Genomic DNA, 17681 nt, shown 5'->3' with positions numbered 1-17681 from the left:
TTTAAAATCCGGTCTTACAAATCATTTTTAGGACACTTATACCAGTCCTTGGATACTGTCTGCCTAGTCTGAGAGGTAACTGATCTTGCTATTCTGCTGGCCACATCCACGTTGTAGTACTGATCTGCAATGAGAGAAGTGCAGTTTGAGTGGAAATTTAAAATTGTAGATCTAGGAAGTCTTAGTACATAAAAAGCTCTTCGATTAATGTGCTGAGTTGACATCAGATGCCTCTTTCCCTTTTTATTGTCACTTTGGCAGAACTGGTACATTATATCACACTTGGTGCACATGTAGTTGAGAGAGAGGTTTTAATATCAGTTTCCAGACAAAGCATTTCATTCAGACATTTACTCTTTTTAGTTACCCAAAAAATGAGTATTGACAGTTATCAATCTTACCCTATAACAGTTACAGCCAGCTAGCGGCTGGAGAACTGTGCCACTTAGACCAGTCACAGTACCCCATTTTTATAAAAGCAGTTCCCTTTTTAAAAAAATATATTGGCAGCTTTGTCAAGTCTCTTGACAAATACTACTTTGAAGTTTTCACACTGTTCAGAGTTATACTGGAACATAGGATCTTTTTTTGAATCTCAAACACAGCTGATTCAAATACACTCAAAAATCCCAGAAGACATTCTTCACAGTTGTAAAATTGTGTGCACTTGAACAGATAGTGTCTTACACAACTGAACATCCCTCAGCTAAAGATTTCAGAGTTAAGGGGAGAAGGTTCTTTGTCTCTGCTGTCTCGTGCTCAGTTGTATTCTGTGCCAGCACTTCTCTGAAGGGTCTAAAGAGTTTAAGCCTTTTCTTAAAATAAAACTGTAAAAGTGGCACCTTCGTATTCCACAGGTGTGCATTGTCTCACTTATTTCATAGGCAAGATAGGAATTGTCATAGTGGACCAGACCAGTGGTGGTCCTAGTGGAGCATCCAGTGCTTTAGAGGAAGGTGTAACAACAAAATCCTTCACTGTGCTGTTACGGGATACTGCCCAAACTGAAGTCAGTGGCAAAACTCCTTCCACTTCAGTAGTGTGAGGATTTCATTCTTGAATGCTTTATCATTACAATGACCATTCCAATAGTCGTTATCCCTATAAATGTCCAATCCTTTTTTAATCCTGTCTGCCTGACATCTTGTGGCACTGAGTTCCACAGGCTAGCTATTTCTCTGCCGATCATTTTAAGTAGAAACATCCATTTATTTAGGGATTATGGGTGAAGCTTGAGTTATTGCCATTTTTTTTAAGCCTGAACCCTAGTACTTATTAAACTTCATCTTGACAGTTCTCTTGCAGTGGAAAGGGTAGGTAACTTCACATTTCAGAAACCTACATTTGCATTTGAGTTTTGAGCTAACGTGTTTTAGCTTTAACTTACCTTTAGAGAAAACATAGTAGTCATAGCCATCTGGCCTTTTGTAGTTAGGTATTGATATAGCCGAGTGAACTGTTTTTGGAAATCCTCTCCAGTAAGAGTTTATTTTAACCTCATGATGTAATATTCCTGCCGACAAGAAAATTGCTTTGTTAGGAAAATATATTAAAACATGGGCTGTACAAAGCTATAACTTGGGGAGAGAAGCTGAGAGAGAGAACTGCTGCTCGGATGAAGAGATTTAAAAGCATACATTCAAGAAGTTGAACAGATGACAAATGCTGTTCTTCAGAAACTATTAATTTTAAAATGAAGATAAAAATCATTTAACATTAAATATAACTGACCAGATGGATTATGGTTGATTCTGAAAGTGTGGTACATGACTGGTGTGCGGTACATGATTGCTGATCCTACTGCACGTTCAAAGCGTCTCCTCTTGATCACAGCTCTGGGTGTATAAGCGGGGTACCTAACATATACTTTCTTTTTGCACTTTTTGGCTGGTTCTTGATTGTAGATATAATGTTGAACGCTGCCACCTGAAGCAGAAGTTTGTTCCAGTTGTGAAAACAGTTGAATCAGAAATGTCATTAGTACCCTAATATGAACTTGCTAGGCTGGGAAGATAAGAGCACCTTTTAAAATGTGTCCAAAGGCTATTGAGGAAACTTTCAGCTTGAAATGCCCCAAAATTACATATATAACTTGGAAAAATGATGCTAACAGGACCTAGTCCTAACATTTGTTTACTTCTGTGCGTAGTTCTGTTAAAGTCAATGAGACTATCCATGGTAGTAAGCACTATTCTGAGTAGAGTGAATGGGATCAATCTCCTTGAGAAGAAAAGGAAAAATTGTAGGGCACTAGCCTAATGCTGCAGGCTTATTGCTTGCATAATTCCCATTCCTCCTGGGAGTGGTAGCAAGGGAAAGGATTGCAGGATTGGGTCTATTTTACTTGCCTATCTGTTTTAATCTGAATAGCTCCTTCAAATGTTCCTGTGTAGATGCTATACCATTCAAATAAGATAAATCCAGTGCTTTACAAGGCAAGAAACCATGACTGCGAAACAGTTCCATACATAGATATGTGCTGATTGGTCTATTTCAGGCCTTACCATGCCTCTTAACTTGTCATTGGAATAGTATTCAAATGATGGTAAAACTCTTCCTCATAACCCTATCCTGAAAAGTATTTAAACTTCCATGATCACTTTGGCATTCAAAGGCTGTATCTGAAGCCTCAGGTTAGCTCAGGATTTTCTGGTGCACTATGTACTGTTGTCATCACTTTTTTGTTGCCAGACATGCAGTCTTACTTGAAAATGGAGCAGTTTTATTCCCAAAAGAAATAAGCTGAATACTACTTACATCTGTAGACATGAAACATACCTCTCTTGAAAAAATACACAGATTCTGGTCTGTTGTTGTGCTGTGCTACTGAAAGAACTGCTACAATTTTCCCACTTAGTCCTGCAAATCCTTTTGAAATTTGTTTGGGATAGCCCACATCCTTCACATCATTAGTGAAACGCCAGTATTGGGAACCCTGAGGATTTAAACAGAAACTTTTACTTAAGGAGAAAAAAATGTCCATTGCTCATAGGCTTCAATGTAGATTACACAGGTGATTATGAAATCCACATCTAATTACTGCACATTATAAAACTGGCCAAAATAATTACTGGTATATCCATCAAAAATAAAAATTAATGTCGCTTATGTTGAAGAGAGAGTACTCTGCAGGCTCCTTAAACCTCCATTAGTGCACAAACCTTTCCACCTACCAGCAGCCACTTTACTTTTGTGATCGCTTTAGCTGAGCTAGGGGAAACTCTCTCTAAGTGCTGGGCTTTCTAGACAGTCCATGTTATACAGCTGCTATTTGACGCTCAAAATCACTTCCACCCAAACTACCAGACTAATCTGTTTGCAAGGGCTGCATATTTTAGTCTGGCATGGTAGGCTGAAAACTGCTTCTAGAGCCTTAGCCTTGGTCTACGCTGGGGGGGGGAGGGGGATCGATCTAAGTTACACAACTTCAGCTATGTGACTAATGTAGCTGAAGTCGACGTACTTAGAGCAACTTACCGTGGTGTCTTTGCTGCGGGGAGTCAATTGCTGCCGCTCCCCCATCGACTCTGCCTGCGCCTCTCGTGGCGCTGGAGTACAGGAGTCGACGGGAGAGTGCTTGGGGGTCAATTTATCGTGTCTAGACTAGACTAGATCCGGTGGGTAGGGAAGACATACCCCTAGTAAATATTTATATTACAGTAATGTCTAAAGGCCCCAATCAAGATTAGAACCTTATTGTGCTGGGTATTGTACAAACACAGAAAAAAGGACAATTGCCTCCCTGAAGGGGTTTTGCACTTGTGATGTTAGCTAATTAAAATATGACCATGCAAATCATTGCCGCTACCACTGTTACATAATTGCAACCAGGGTGGATTTGATTTAAATCACTAGTCAGGAAGACCATTTAATCATGGATTTCTACATAAAAGTGCATTCTTCTTGGTTGTTATAACCTTAATACATATTCTTCACAACTCAGAGATAGATGTAGGTTTCATTTTTAGAAGGCAGACACTGTACACTTTAAGTGATTTATTTTGAAAACTTTTCAGATTAGTTTTACAGCTCTATCAGAAAATGAACGATTGTTTAGTTATTTCATTTACCAAAGGTAATTGAAGCAGATAGTTTACCGCCCAATGACTTCATAAATATCTCCAATTCAACAGGTTAATCATTAATATTTGGAGGATTTTCTTGTCATTCTGTATTAGGAGGAGAACATCACCAGACAGACATTTAAATTGTTTTATTTAACTAAAACGTTATGTATTCTGGATTTTTTTCTTTAACAGCAAACATAATACAGTATTTTAACAAAACAAGCATATGAACATTCAAGTTTTTCTTTGTTGCACTATTTGTATTTTGTACGTATGCCTGTCTTACCCACTGGTAGAGGAACTTCGTTAAAATATTCCAAAACTGCTGCCATTATAGGTTTTCCCCTCTAGTGAGAGAATGGTGTGGTAGATCTCAAACCAGTGAAGGCTACAGTCAGAAAGACCTCAAGACTTCTGGAATATGCTGCTCAAACAGTTTCACTTTTGTTTCTACTACCTGTCCCTCCCTTCTCACATTTATCTCCAGACGTCTTCTTGTCTAGATCTATTCCTCCCCCAACAATCTTCTATTCATTGAACTTTTTGAAACTTTTCACTTTTAGAGAAAGGTAAGAGATTGACTCTGTGTACACAAATTTACAAAGGGACAATAGAGTTGAGGTCTGTTATTTCTCACCTCTATATATTATTTATTTTAAAACATTTTTGCTGTTAACAAGCATGTTATCTCTGGAGACACAAATCCACAGTTTGAGAACTGCAAATCTAAGCATCTCTGATGGTATCCGCTAAACTGAACACTGAGTCCCACTGGGTAGATAGAAAGATTAACCTAAATAACCTATACAGAAGCCCCTGGAACTGCATAAGATTGGATCCCTAATCCATGAACTATTGGAACTCATTTACAAAACTTTTCTTCAACATTGCATGAATACATTGTCTCATACTATAGAATCTCTATTCCATGATGAGATATCTTTGAGCTATAATGTATCTTAATTAAAACTATCTTCAGATAGGTTTTTCCTCAAAAAGCATTTTATTAAAAAATCTGTTTTTTATTTTTAAATCATTGATTTGTATCCACCCAGATTTCAACAAATCTTATACAAAGTGTGACACATGGCCAGAAAGAGTTACACATCCTGCAGGCTAATTGACCCAGAATCAATCTGTAGAGATGTTAGAAATGGTAATTAGGGCCATTTCATGGTAAATAGGCTAGAACTTTGAAATGCAAACCTATATTGTTAGAAGTTAGGGATGATACTAATTGTATGTGTACACTCATAAATGTTAGCCATGTAAACAGACAGTTCCTGTCTCTCACTATATAGCTATTGATTCAGAGATCAAAAGTGAATATTAATATTTAGATTAATCTTGGGTGCAATAATGTCATTGTCTATATGTCTCTTTAAAGTTTTTGATAAAATGCTTAATGGATAAATTATCTTATGTTAATCCATGTAGTTAATTACCAGTGAGGTTTAGGAAACGGAAGGTTACATCAAAAACCCATTGTTCACCCAGGACTGTGTGATCAAATGGCTGCTAGAAAACTGTATAAAAGACCTTTGGGTCCCAATCCATTTTATCTCAGCTTTGCTTGAAGCTTCATGCAGGGGAAGCTTAAGCCACAAGGCTGAGATCCCAGTCCTGACTGGACCACCCTGAATATAAATATTGGACTATAACCGATGAACTAATTCTGAAAGAACTCTTTGCAACTACAAAGCTCACCATCTCTGCTATACATTTAATCTCAAGAATTGTACCTATGTCTGTATGTATATTGATCTTTTAACCATTACTCTTTTCTTTTTTAATAAATTTGAGTTTAGTTAAGGATTAGCTGTAAGCGTGTATTTGGGTAAGATCTGAAATATTCATTAACCTGGGAGGTAATGTGTCCGATCCCTTGGGATTGGTAGAACTTTTTTATATGATTAAGATTTTCAGTAATCCTCATCATATTTGACTTGGGTGTCTGGGTGGAGGCCAAAGGATGGGCTACCTCAAGGGAAGTGTGGTTTTGGTTTCTGGGTAACCAGTGAGGTATTATAGAATTTGTTTTGTGCTGGCTTGGTAAATCTAAGTATTGGAACGTCCACTAACTTTGGGGATTGTCTGCCCCATTCCTTGTAGTTCATCCTAATTGAGTAACCTCAGTTGGCTTCCCTGGGACGCTGGTCACCACATTAAAGGCACAAACAGATGAAGGGATTGGGATATAATATAAAAGCAAAAGAATACAGTGAAAAATTAGTATAGCTTTGTTAGGTATATGTAATGCAGATTTTCAGGGATGGGGGTGCAATTAAAAACTTTCAGGGATCCTAGAGAGCTTGAGATGGAGAGGAAGAAGATAAGGTGAAAATAGCATTGAGGATTCCCCAACAATGAGTTGAAGAATAAACAATTACATTTTATTAAGTAAGAACTTTGTACAACTAATTTTTGCTCTCTTTCATACAGCATTGTGCCTTCTGCCGAAATAAGGAGAGAATGTAGCAATGAGTTCAGATTTTATGTTTAACTCAGTATTTTAAACTACTCCGCTTAAGGAAACAAACACCAATGGTTAGCGCCACTGTAATCATTAGCCCACTGGAACATGCAGTGCATTTCCAAAAAGGTGCTGGTGGCTGCCAACTGTGCCAGATAAATTACACTTATGATAAAACCATGTGCAGGGTTGGGGGCAGGGTGGTTCATGGCATCATTAACATTTTCCCTGCTGTACTATTTATGTCCCCCTCCCCTGACTGTTAATGGCGCAGGGGGTCAGAGACTGAAGCACAGCAGCGGCTGCTTTCCCTTCACTTGCATCATAAGGTGACCTGAAAGAGTTCAAGGCTGATCCATGGGCACATCCTATGCCTTCCGTTAGAGTTCTGGTCAAAATTGTGTGTGAGAGGAATTTTCCCTCCAAAAAGTTTAATCAAAACTGAAGCTTGTTAGCAGGAAGCTTTGATACCCACAAATGTGGATTTTACTGGGGTAAATTTTTAAATAAGTCTTTATTTCAAATTGACATTTGAAACAGTGAAAAGCTTGTTTAGATTTCCATTTTGGTTTTTGGAATAATCTCTCTCCCCTCCTGCCCCTGTCCTCACACTAACATTCCTTCCTTTTGAATTAGTTGAAAAAAGGTGGGGGAGGGATCTTGAAAATCCTTAAATTGAAAATGGGAACCCCAATTTGCTGATTCCAAAAACAAACATTAAGTTAAAATGAAATAAAGCTTTTATTTTTTTGAAGTTTTCTGCTGAAAACCAACATTTTGACCAAACAATTTCAGACCAGACTTTTTCCTTGAATAGCTCATAGGAGAGATTTCAGCTTTCCAACCAGCCCAACCTCTTCTCAGGTCTTAAGTCTGGACCTTTAAAAAGCAGAAATGTAGGAAGAATTAGATAGGTATTCTGCTTTCTCCTCCATTGATTTATTCCCAACTGTGGACCTCATGACTACAGACTCTCAGTTGCAGAAGAGCCATTGCTAAATTAAAAATGCCTCTTTAAAAAACAGCATTGTAGGGATCCATCTTTGAAATTTTATATTCATATTTAATCGCCAGCTCAAATTTGCTCATTTGACAAGAAATGTTTTTCTTAACTGCCAATCCTCTAACCTCATTCTAAGCTATAAAAGTCAAGTGGGGTTTGTGTGTTTTCCTGCTTGTTCATCACCAATAAAAAAACTTTGGTTCAAATTACACCCTGGCATACACCTGTGCAACCATAGTGCTTTCAAATTATGCTCTGTAACACCTGTGCAACTATATTGGTCAAGTTACTGAGGCTTCACAGAAGGCTTCAGTTTGAACATATTGAACAGTTCTATTGATTTGCAACCCAATTCACTCCCTTAGCTGCATTGGCTCTGCAGTACCTGCAAGATTAAAAAGTAGTGAAATCTTAGGCTTCGTCTACACTGGCAGTTGAACGACAAAACTTTTATTCAGAGGTGATAATCCCCACCCCCGAAAAACAGAAGTTTTGCCAATGACAAGCGCCTGTGTGAACAGCTCTTTGTTGGTGGGAGCACTCTCCTGCTTATGGAGCTAACTCATTGGGGGTGCAAGTTTTTTGTCATCAAGAAAGCCGGCTGACAAACAGAGGCTACACTGCACCTGTGTTGCTAAAAGTTGTGCAGTGTAGACACAGCCTTAGTTTTGTTACTGCAGTAAACAGAAGATTCAAAATACAAATGTGCCAATTTGTTGAGTAAGAAGCTTCTGTTCATAGTACAGTCATGCTTACTCTTTCTACTTGCTTTGTAGGAATTTCTTGCCCTCCAGTGGGAATTGCATCAAACAACACTGAGTACTTTGACACTCCTTTCCTGTTAGGAGCAGTTTAAAAGTACCAAGACTGCACTTTACATAGTTGTGCTTGTTACACAGCAGATGGCTTAAAGAGCAGGCATTCCCCCACTCATATCCATTGTTTGTTCACATATAACCAGTACTTAAAGTGGTCTGAAATCATACCCACCCCCATCAATTAATTCTTCCCCCAACCCTCCCATCAATCCTGAGATTCTTCTCCTCCACCACCCCTCCCCAACTCCCAGGCCTGGGCCTGTAGCAGGATCCCTTCTTTCACCTTCCTAGGCCCAGTGTTGCTGGAGGGGCATAACAGAGGAGCCATCTTTCCCTTGGTCATAGGAAGTGAGGAGGTGCCTTGAGCTGCTGGGCTCTTTCTGGTTGCTTTTCTCTTCTGTGAAAGTTGGTGTGAAGAGCTCTGCCAGGCTGCTGTACTTCAGCAGTCAGACAGGCAGGCAAGAGGAGAAAGCAGCCATTCTCCAAAGGTTTTTCTTCTGGTGGTACCAAAAATGTGCACACCTCAGCAACCTTCTTAGAAATTCTCTTTCCCGGCTCTGTGGCCCAGTGCACTTTAAGGACTGTATATAACCTACAAATCATAGAAAGAGCACTGCATTCTCTGCCACAAAGAGGCTTTTTGTCTTGTCATAGTATCTGGGATCATTCTGCCTGTTGCAGGTTCTTACCTCAGATATAAAATGTGGCAATAGAAAAGGAAACCCTGTTAAGGCATCAGGGGGAGCCTGACTGTCACAGCCCCCACACAGCTGCAGCTTGTTAATTCTAGTATATTCTTGCCATGGTTTTGGTAGTCAGTTTTATATCTATACAATGAGTGTTTGAGCACAGGAAAGGATCCACCCTGACAACTCTGAGGACTGATATTCTCTGGCTATAGAATGCATACAGTACAGGCCACAGCAGCAAAAGCTACCCTCTGTGGGCTCACCAGCATCCTCTCCAACTGCCTTAGAAGGGTTAGTTCAGTCTGCATGTCCCTTCCGTCCTTGACCTTTTTCATGAGAATGCCAACAGGGATACTCGTTAAGGCAAACTGGGCAATTAGACTGGTGTGTTGTCAGCTGAGCTCATGAACCTTTTTCTTTACTATTACCTTTTGCTATACAGCCCTTCATTGTTTTTTTCATTTGAAGAGGTGTCTGTGAAGTTAAATCTTTTAAAACACTCAAACTAAGAAAGATAAATTCCCTACCTTAAAGAAGAAAGTTTTGCCATCACAGTTGCATCTGGAAAAGACAGTATCAATGGGGGATGGAATACCCCACCCCTCAGTGATTTTACGAGGGGACGCTGTTGGCTGCCTAGATGAATCCAGCAGCCAGTAGTAATGACCTGCAAAATAAAAAATAGCACTAGCCCTGAAAACCCTCACTGACGTGCACCATTTTGCCCCTACATAACTTTTATTTTTTTTTAAATAATAGTACAGAAAATGCCATATATAGAAGAATTCTAAATAGCAGAAGCAAGGATCACAGAGCCACCCTCTTCTCTTTGAAATGTCATAACAGCTCTCCAAGTGTTGACTCCTGCAAGGCTGAGTGCCCAAAGTAACAGAGGTGGCTCAGCACCTAGCAGGATCAGACCCTCCATATAATTACAGTGCCTGGAGCCCAGAAGCTTCTGCTGGAAAAGTAACATTCAGCAAGCTTGCGGGAGGAGGAGGACACAGGAAATCTGCCTAATCTGAGAGCAGCAAAGTCTGTGCAGTGCTGCTGGGACAGAAAAGAGGAGGGAGAGTTTGACTGACTTGACAGAACAGCCAACCACAACCCCAGAATATCCTTTCTGTGGCTGGGATCACCTAGCCACATGCATGAAGACTGCACAGACAAACTGTTTGGGGAAAGGGCTAGATGGTGCAAAGCCCCTTTGTAACTCTGCATGGACTAAGAGACATGCAATCTGCATTGGCTTCCCAGAAAGAGGAACCGAGCCATCTTGCAGTACCCAGCTTCACAGGGAGGCTTTATCCCAAGCTAGCTGTCCCCAAACAGCTGAAGTACACAAGGCTTTGAGTGAGGAGAAGAGCCAGCCCTTCCCTTCACCCCTCACACTTGTCAAGCTACACATTATGATCAGCAAGGAACTCTCAGTTTCCACTATTCAGCAGGGGAGGCCTAATTCCCCACCTGCCCTATTAGGCCTCATCAAGGCACCTGGCTTTGAGCAACCTAAGTCTTGGCTCCCGCCAGAAGATGAACTGTCTACACTGCAATGAGATAACACCACAACAGTGAGTACTGTCTATGCTACATGTACAAAAGGAATCAGTGAGTGAAGGCCTAGTCTGGAGCAGTCTTTTGTGCTTCATGGCCAGTCAGGCTCATGTGAGGTCAATAGTTTGTGTTGGTGACACCAAGCACCCAGATAGTAGTAAGCAGAGGTTCATTCCAAGGGCTATGGTAGATTCCTGGCCTGCTCTCAGTTTTTATTATTATGTTCTGTTTGTGGGACGCTAGTCACATTTAATTATTAGAGGAGATATGATTGTTTTGAGGGGTAGAGTGTCTAATTATTGCTGTAGAGTTATTTATTTGGATATTAATTGCCTTTGATTTCTATGCCTTTCTATCTCTGGCTCCTATCTATATCCCTTATTTTAACTCTACGTTTTTCTCTGTTAATTTCTTAAAGTCATCTGGTCCTTGCTTCCTATAAAGTTTTAATAGTTGTTAATGGGGCTGTATGTTCATGTATTCATCAAACACTAAAAGCAGGCAGAGTTAACAAATTAGAGAAGGGAGCAGCAGTGGGAGTGGAGAAGTTATTAGTGGAGGATGGAAATTGGGAAGGGTGAGGGTGAAGGCATGAATTGGGGATCTGGGGGACCTGCAAAGAGAAATTTCCATGGCTTTTCTGCAGCCCATATCCTACTTAGCACAATAAAACTAACTTGTGTGGTTGTCCCCAAAGTTATGCATCATTATCCCAGCTCCCATTCAGTACAGTAATGCCTATGTGTGTTTATTTTGTTAAGCACTTTATTTTTAACACTGATGCCAGAGCTGGTATTACAGGTAGTCTGCAGACTCAGGTAGACATTCCTGTATCAGGCTTTGTCTTACGCTACAGGGGACATTTGATCTAAGCTACAAAATTTGAGTTACACGAATAGCGCAACTCATATCGACGTAGCTTAGATCTACTTACCGTGGGGTCCACACTACACTATGTTAGTGGGAGATGCTCTGCCGTCGACTCCCCCTACTCTTCTCGATCCGGTGGAGTACAGGAGTCGATGGGAGAGCGATCTGCAGTCGATTGCTGCTTGTCGATCCCTCAGTAAGTGTAGACAAGCCCTCAGTTACATTTGGAAGGTTTACCACTATAAGGGCTAGATAATTTTTTGAATGAAATCTTAGATTCTGGAGCGTAAACATTGCAATAATTTAACAATAATGTGCCATATGCACCAAAATAAGTGTCTGGTAATTACGTTATAATGGGTCCCTGTCTGTAACACATACTCTAAAATGAACCTCTGGAAGTTGAACTTAAATGGACAATAGCCCAAATATATATTATCTGGTCATTAGGAAAGGCCAAAAAGTAAGTACTTAATTAAAACATAAGTGAAGGCATGAAAATGATAAAAATCCAGTAGACAACTCACCTCGGAATACAGCTAATGTTCCATTTGGTAAAGCAACAATTCCATCTGCTGGCTTTCCGTTACACAAATTCTTAGCTTGTTCATCTGGTACAAAATAATTAGTTTTTTATTTAAATGAAGTTGAAGCTCAAAGAATAGTTTAAAATGCCGTAGGATTGTCAGGTAAGATAAACCTCTTATTAATGGAACAGACTCTTAGTTTCATTATTTATTGGAGTGTGCATAGGGAAACCTATACCGTATATTCATCAACTTATTACATTATAAAAAGGCATAAAAGTAAAACTTTGAATAAGAATGCTACAGACAAGCACCATTCCTTCTTCTTGTTTGGGACTATTCAGGAACCAGAGTTCTGATTCCTATATTTATGTTACAAATAATAGCAATTATTCATTTGAGATATGTTCTCCAAAGTTTTAACCTTGATATTTATTACCAAAGAATATAAAGTCTGATACTTTTATAGCAATCTATAGTTTTCTTTTGTTAATATTTGGAGTACCTGCATTTCAGAAAAAAATTTGAGTAGAATTGTAAGTATACCATAATAAATAACCAAATGAATTAGCTCTCACATAAAACTCATATTTAATTCTGCATCCATTTCCTGCCTGTTTAGTGGATTGCTCTTCTTCTTTGTTTAAACACTATCTTTAAAAACAATACCTATTTGAAAAAGTGTAAAAGGACTGAAATATTGTGCATTGAGTAAATGGATTTAGGTCAGATAGGAACTGACTCAAATTGTTGTCCAGAAATCTCTTATAGAAATTCGAAAAAAGAATTTACCTCTTCTGTTTTGTTTTTAATCAGCTTCTCACAGTTCTCTGTACTCTGGGTTTTAGCTGGGAAACTGAAAAACTGCAGGAAATTTTCAATCCTTCATAGTATATTTGCGCTGTCTCAAACCAAGAGGTTCTGAAAATATTTTTCTTGACTCCTCATTCATTCATATAGAGCAGATATAGATTTAGGTGCAGATCCTCAAACGTATTTAGGCATCTAGCTCCCATTGATTTCAACTCTCCATTGGCTTGCACCTCATGCCATCATTCACACCAATGAAAAGTGGATGCAAAACCACATCAGAATTCTCCATTCATAAGTGTGAATGAAACAGACACCATGCAGTGTTTCCTGTAGCTCTTTTTTTCCTTAAGGATGAGTATATGTGTAGTTTAAGTTATGTAATCATGAGTATTCACCCATCCTTTTAGTATTTAAAAAATATTAGGTCTAGTGGTACCTAGTTGTAGCAAAATATTCAGGAATATGTGAATCTGGAAAACTGTTAAAGGAAAATAATAGGGCTAAAATTTTAATTAAAATATAGTGGATAGTAAGGGCAAGAACAATATTGCAGCTGGAAAGTGTCCTGGGGGCTGGGGGATGTCTTGTTTTTTATTGTGGGTATCTGTGCAAAATGGCTGCCAAATTAGGTCACATGACTAATAATTGAACTCTAGCCAATGATTTGCTGGAATACTTTCATGAGACTTGGAAATCTCTCTCTAGCCTTATTCCTTGGCCCTGTTTTGATTTATATGTTCCCTGGTACTTACAGTCAAAGTTCCAAGTAATCTCTTCAGAAACACATGGTTCCTGAAATGGAGACATGCTCTGGCTATCTGAGAAATTTAGTTTGTTCATCCCTATAAATATAAATGTTACAATTGTAAAGAAATATACCTCTGTAAAATACACTTGTGTTGATCTTGTCCTGTAGTTTGGAGTCTGTGTGTATAGCGGGGCTTCTTTCAGGAGCTTTAGTTGAATAAGATATTGATGAGTATGTTTTAGTGGGGAAATGTGTGACTTCTCTTCTTTCTTCAGTCCTTGTGGTTATGAATCCGCTTGGCAAGGTGGAGGTATGATGCATATCCTTCTCAGCTGTAAAGGTTGACGACACTATTGTATGTTTTACTGAAGTATTTGTGTTCATTGCTATTGGACTTTCCTTGGTAATCTCTTTATCTGAAACAAGATCAATGCTGGTATTAGTTGTAATACCATGTGACGTTGTTTCTTGTTTTTGTGAGATAGCTGAATTAGATTTTGTTGTTGTCCATGTTATTTTCATAATGGTCTCCAACCTGTTGTTTTCATCATTGTCATTAGGATTAGGTGTACCTCTCAGTGGAGCAATAGATGTTGTGAATGAGATTGCTGGGTAGTCTATAGAGTTAACTTGTTTGGAAGAGGTAGGATTTTGATTGGGTCCCTCATAGGGAACAGGAGTTTCTTTAGGGTTTTCTGTGTTTCTGAGAGGGAAATTACTTTCTGGAAGAGTGATTGGAATAATTGTAGTGGGACTTGAATGATCTCTATGTTTCTCCTGCTCAGGAGTGACTGGATGGGTAGCTGGTTTCTGAGCCAAAGAAGGGCTGATGAGAATCTTGGAAGTTTGTAATTTTTCAGTTGGAAACTGTGTTGTGTTTTTCTGGTTGGTAGTATCTCTAGTGTATGTATTTTCAGAGATGTCTTTGGTTTCAGTAGTCTCCTTGGAAATGGAAGTTGCTGTAGATCTTTTAGTAACCATAGAAGTTTCTTTTGTGGTTTCAAAATGGACTTTTGTTTCAGTGAGGTCTTTAGGTTGAGAGGTAGTAAGGTTTATGGGTTGAGTAGCAGTAACTTGTATCACAGACTTAGTGTTTTTTTCAGGTTCAATGGTGGGTTTGGCAGTGGCTTTTACTGGTGGGATTTGAGTGACAGTGGTACCAGGTTTATCTTCTGTTGGTGACACAGGTCTTTCCTGGGAGCCTTTAGCTGTAGTGGACACCTCTTCAGAGACCATCAGTGTTTCTCTAGTGACAGTACTGGCAGTTGTGTCTATTTTACCTGTTGTAGTTGCCTGTTTATCATCAGAAGCTTTTTCTTTTTTATCCACTGTAGCTGTCTCTTCGGTAGCAGTTGTTACCTCTTTTTTATTGGTAGTAGAGGTGTCTCTAGTGACAGCATCTGTTTCTTTTTTATTTGCCATAGTTGGCTCTCTGGTAACAGCGGTTATCTCTCTATTATTAACTAGAGTTATCTCTTTATCAGCAGCAGTTATTTCTGTTGTATCGCTTGTAGTTGTCTCTTGGAGAACAGTACTTATCTCTTTGTTTTCATTCATAGTTTTCTCTTTGGCTGCAGTAGTCATGCCCTTTGAGTCCTCTGTAGTTCTCTCTTTGATAACAGTGGTTAACTCTTTTTTCTCTTCAGTTGTTGTTTCTTCGGTAGCTGTAGTTTTCTGTCTGTTATCTACAGTCTCTTCTTTATATGCAGTTGTCAATTCTAGAGCCGCAGTTGTCAATTCTAGAGCCACAGTTGTTACTTCAGCAGCAGTAGGTGTCTGTTTAGTGGTAGTTTGTGTCTTTTTAGCTGTTGCTGTTGTGTCCAGTTTAGCTGTTGTCATTACAGATTTTTTAGCTGTAGTAGTTGTTACTATTTTAGCTTTAGTTGTTACAGTCTCTCTGTGTGCAGTAGTTGTGGCTTTATCTGTTGTCATTATATTGACTTCAGCTATAGTAATGCCTTTTTTATCTGCTGTTTTGTCTTTTTCCTCTGTTGTCATTACAGTCTCCTTGTCCACAGTAGTTGTGTCCTTTTTACTTGTGGTGGCTAGAGTATCTTTAGTTTCTGTAGTTGTGTCTGTTTGAGGTGCTCTTGTTACAGTCTCCCTAGCTGCTGCAGTTGTGGCTGTTTTAGCTGATGTTACAATCTCTCTGTATGCAGTAGTTGTGTCTTTTTTAGTTGTTAAGTCTTTTTCATCTGGACTCAATATAATCTCTTCACCTACTGTAGTTGTGTCTTTTTTAGCTACTGGTGTTACAGTGTCTTTAGCTGCAGCAGTTGTGGCTGTTTTAGCTGTCGTTGTTACAGTCTCTCTCTCTGCAGTAATTGTGTCTTTTTTATCTTTTGTGTCTCTTTCAGCTGTAGTCATCACAATCTCTGTGTCCATGGTCGTTGTATCTTTTTTACCTGTGGTGGTTTTGTCTCTTTCATCTGTTGGCAAGTTTTCTTTGTCCACAGTAGTTGTATCCTTTTTGCCTGCTGTTGTTACAGTGTCTTTAATTTCTGTAGTTGTGTCTGTTCCAGGTGCTCTTGTTACAGACTTCCTCGCTGCAGTAGTTGTGTCCTTTTTAGTTGTTAAGTCTTTTTCATCTGGAGTCAGTATAATCTCGTCATTTGCTGTGGTTGTGTCTTTTTTATCTGTTGTTTTTACAGTGTCTTTAGCTGCAGCTGTGCCTGTTTTAGCTGTTACAGTCTCTCTCTCGGCAATAGTTGTGACTTCTTTATCTGTTGTGGTTATTGTTTCTCTAGCTGTTGTAGTTGTTGTGTCTTTCTTTTCTGTTGTTGTTACAGTCTCTTTGCCCAGAGTAGTTAGGTCTCTTTCATCTGTTGTCATTACAGTATCTTTAGCTACAGGAGTTGCATCTTTTCTGCGTATTGTTTTATCTGTTGTTGTTCTGCCTTGCTTTTCTGTTGTTGTTATAGTCTCTTTACCTGCAGTAGTCATATCATTGTTATCTGTTGTTGTCTTCTCTGTGACTACCGTGGGTGTGACTCTTCTACCTGTTGTCATTGCCATTTTAGCAGCACTAGTTCTGTCACTTTTAGCTGTTGTTGCTTTCCTAGCTTCAGTAGTCATCTCTGTTTTAGCTGTTGTTACCTCCATAGCTACAGTAGTTGTGGTACTTTTATATGTTGGCTCTTCAGCTGGTTTTGAAGTGTATTTCTTAGAAGTTGTTGTTGTCTCTATCACTACAGTAGTTTTTTCTCTCTGAGCTGCGGTCATCCCTTTAGCTGTAGTAGTTGTGGCATTTTTCATAGATGTAGTACTTTTGTCTTTCGCTTTAGTGACATGAGCTGCATTAGTTAATTCTGAAATCTTAGCCATACTTGTAGTAGCAGGTTGCATGTTGGTCTTCGGACTTACTGTCTTTGTAGTATTCATTTTGAAGGGCATAGTAACTTTATCTGGCTGGGAGGCAGGGCTCTGGCTAAAACGTTCCTCTGACAAAGGAGCTGCTGTTGTACCTTTATTTCCTTGTCTTGAAATTTTTCTGTCAGGATGCTTTGCAGTAGGAGCTGGCCTGGTACCCACATTGTCCAATCCACTGCCAATCTCCTCAGAAATCTCTCTTATTTCATCAGACATAGCAGTCCTGGATGAAGTTCTTCTGTTTTTTGAGTCTTGCTCTACAAGAAGTGCATATCAAATTAAAGTACCACTTTTTATTTTCTCATGTTTATGCATCATTCTAGCATTAGTTCTTTTGGATTTAGCACAGTAACCACTCATGATTTTTTTTTTGTAAACACAGTTGGAAATAGTTGCAACTCTTGTGACTTGGAACAATACCTTTTTCAATTCTTTTTCTGTCGGTTGCACTGGTTTAACTTAAATTGGTTTATAACCCTATGTGGTTGGTGCAAAACTTTGTGGATATCTTATTTCAATTTAAACCTGGCTTTTATCGGTTTAGCTTAATTCATCAAGAGATAAGGAATCAAGTTAAGGTAAATCGATAAAAGCCAGGTTTAAACTGTGTTAAGACTGTCCATGCAAGAGTTTACATTGGTCTAACTAAATTGGTTTAAAATCACACCTTTAGTTAAGTAAGTGCACCTTTGAAAATAGAAAGGCCTAAGTTATTTTAATGATCGCAGACTTATGTCATCTACATTTTTA

The 17681-nt window shown here is 39.0% G+C and overlaps 1 protein-coding gene across 1 annotated transcript; it reads right to left on the bottom strand.

Annotated features, from left to right (window-relative positions):
* Nucleotides 1-14: 14 nt before the first annotated feature.
* Nucleotides 15-17147, bottom strand: PRG4 (proteoglycan 4). The gene is made up of 7 exons (XM_077824753.1): nt 13694-17147; nt 12002-12085; nt 9578-9717; nt 2779-2935; nt 1732-1926; nt 1388-1513; nt 15-124 (listed from the first exon to the last, which is right to left on the bottom strand). Exons 1-7 carry the CDS (start codon nt 17145-17147, stop codon nt 15-17), a joined length of 4266 nt encoding a protein of 1421 aa, XP_077680879.1.
* Between the last annotated feature and the right edge of the window lie 534 nt (nt 17148-17681).

This window comes from Eretmochelys imbricata, chromosome 8 (genome assembly GCF_965152235.1).
Source record: "Eretmochelys imbricata isolate rEreImb1 chromosome 8, rEreImb1.hap1, whole genome shotgun sequence".
In the NCBI taxonomy this organism is placed as follows: domain Eukaryota; kingdom Metazoa; phylum Chordata; order Testudines; family Cheloniidae; genus Eretmochelys; species Eretmochelys imbricata.
The sequence above is the reverse complement of the archived record's forward strand: the minus strand, read 5'-3'. Positions and strand labels throughout refer to the sequence as shown.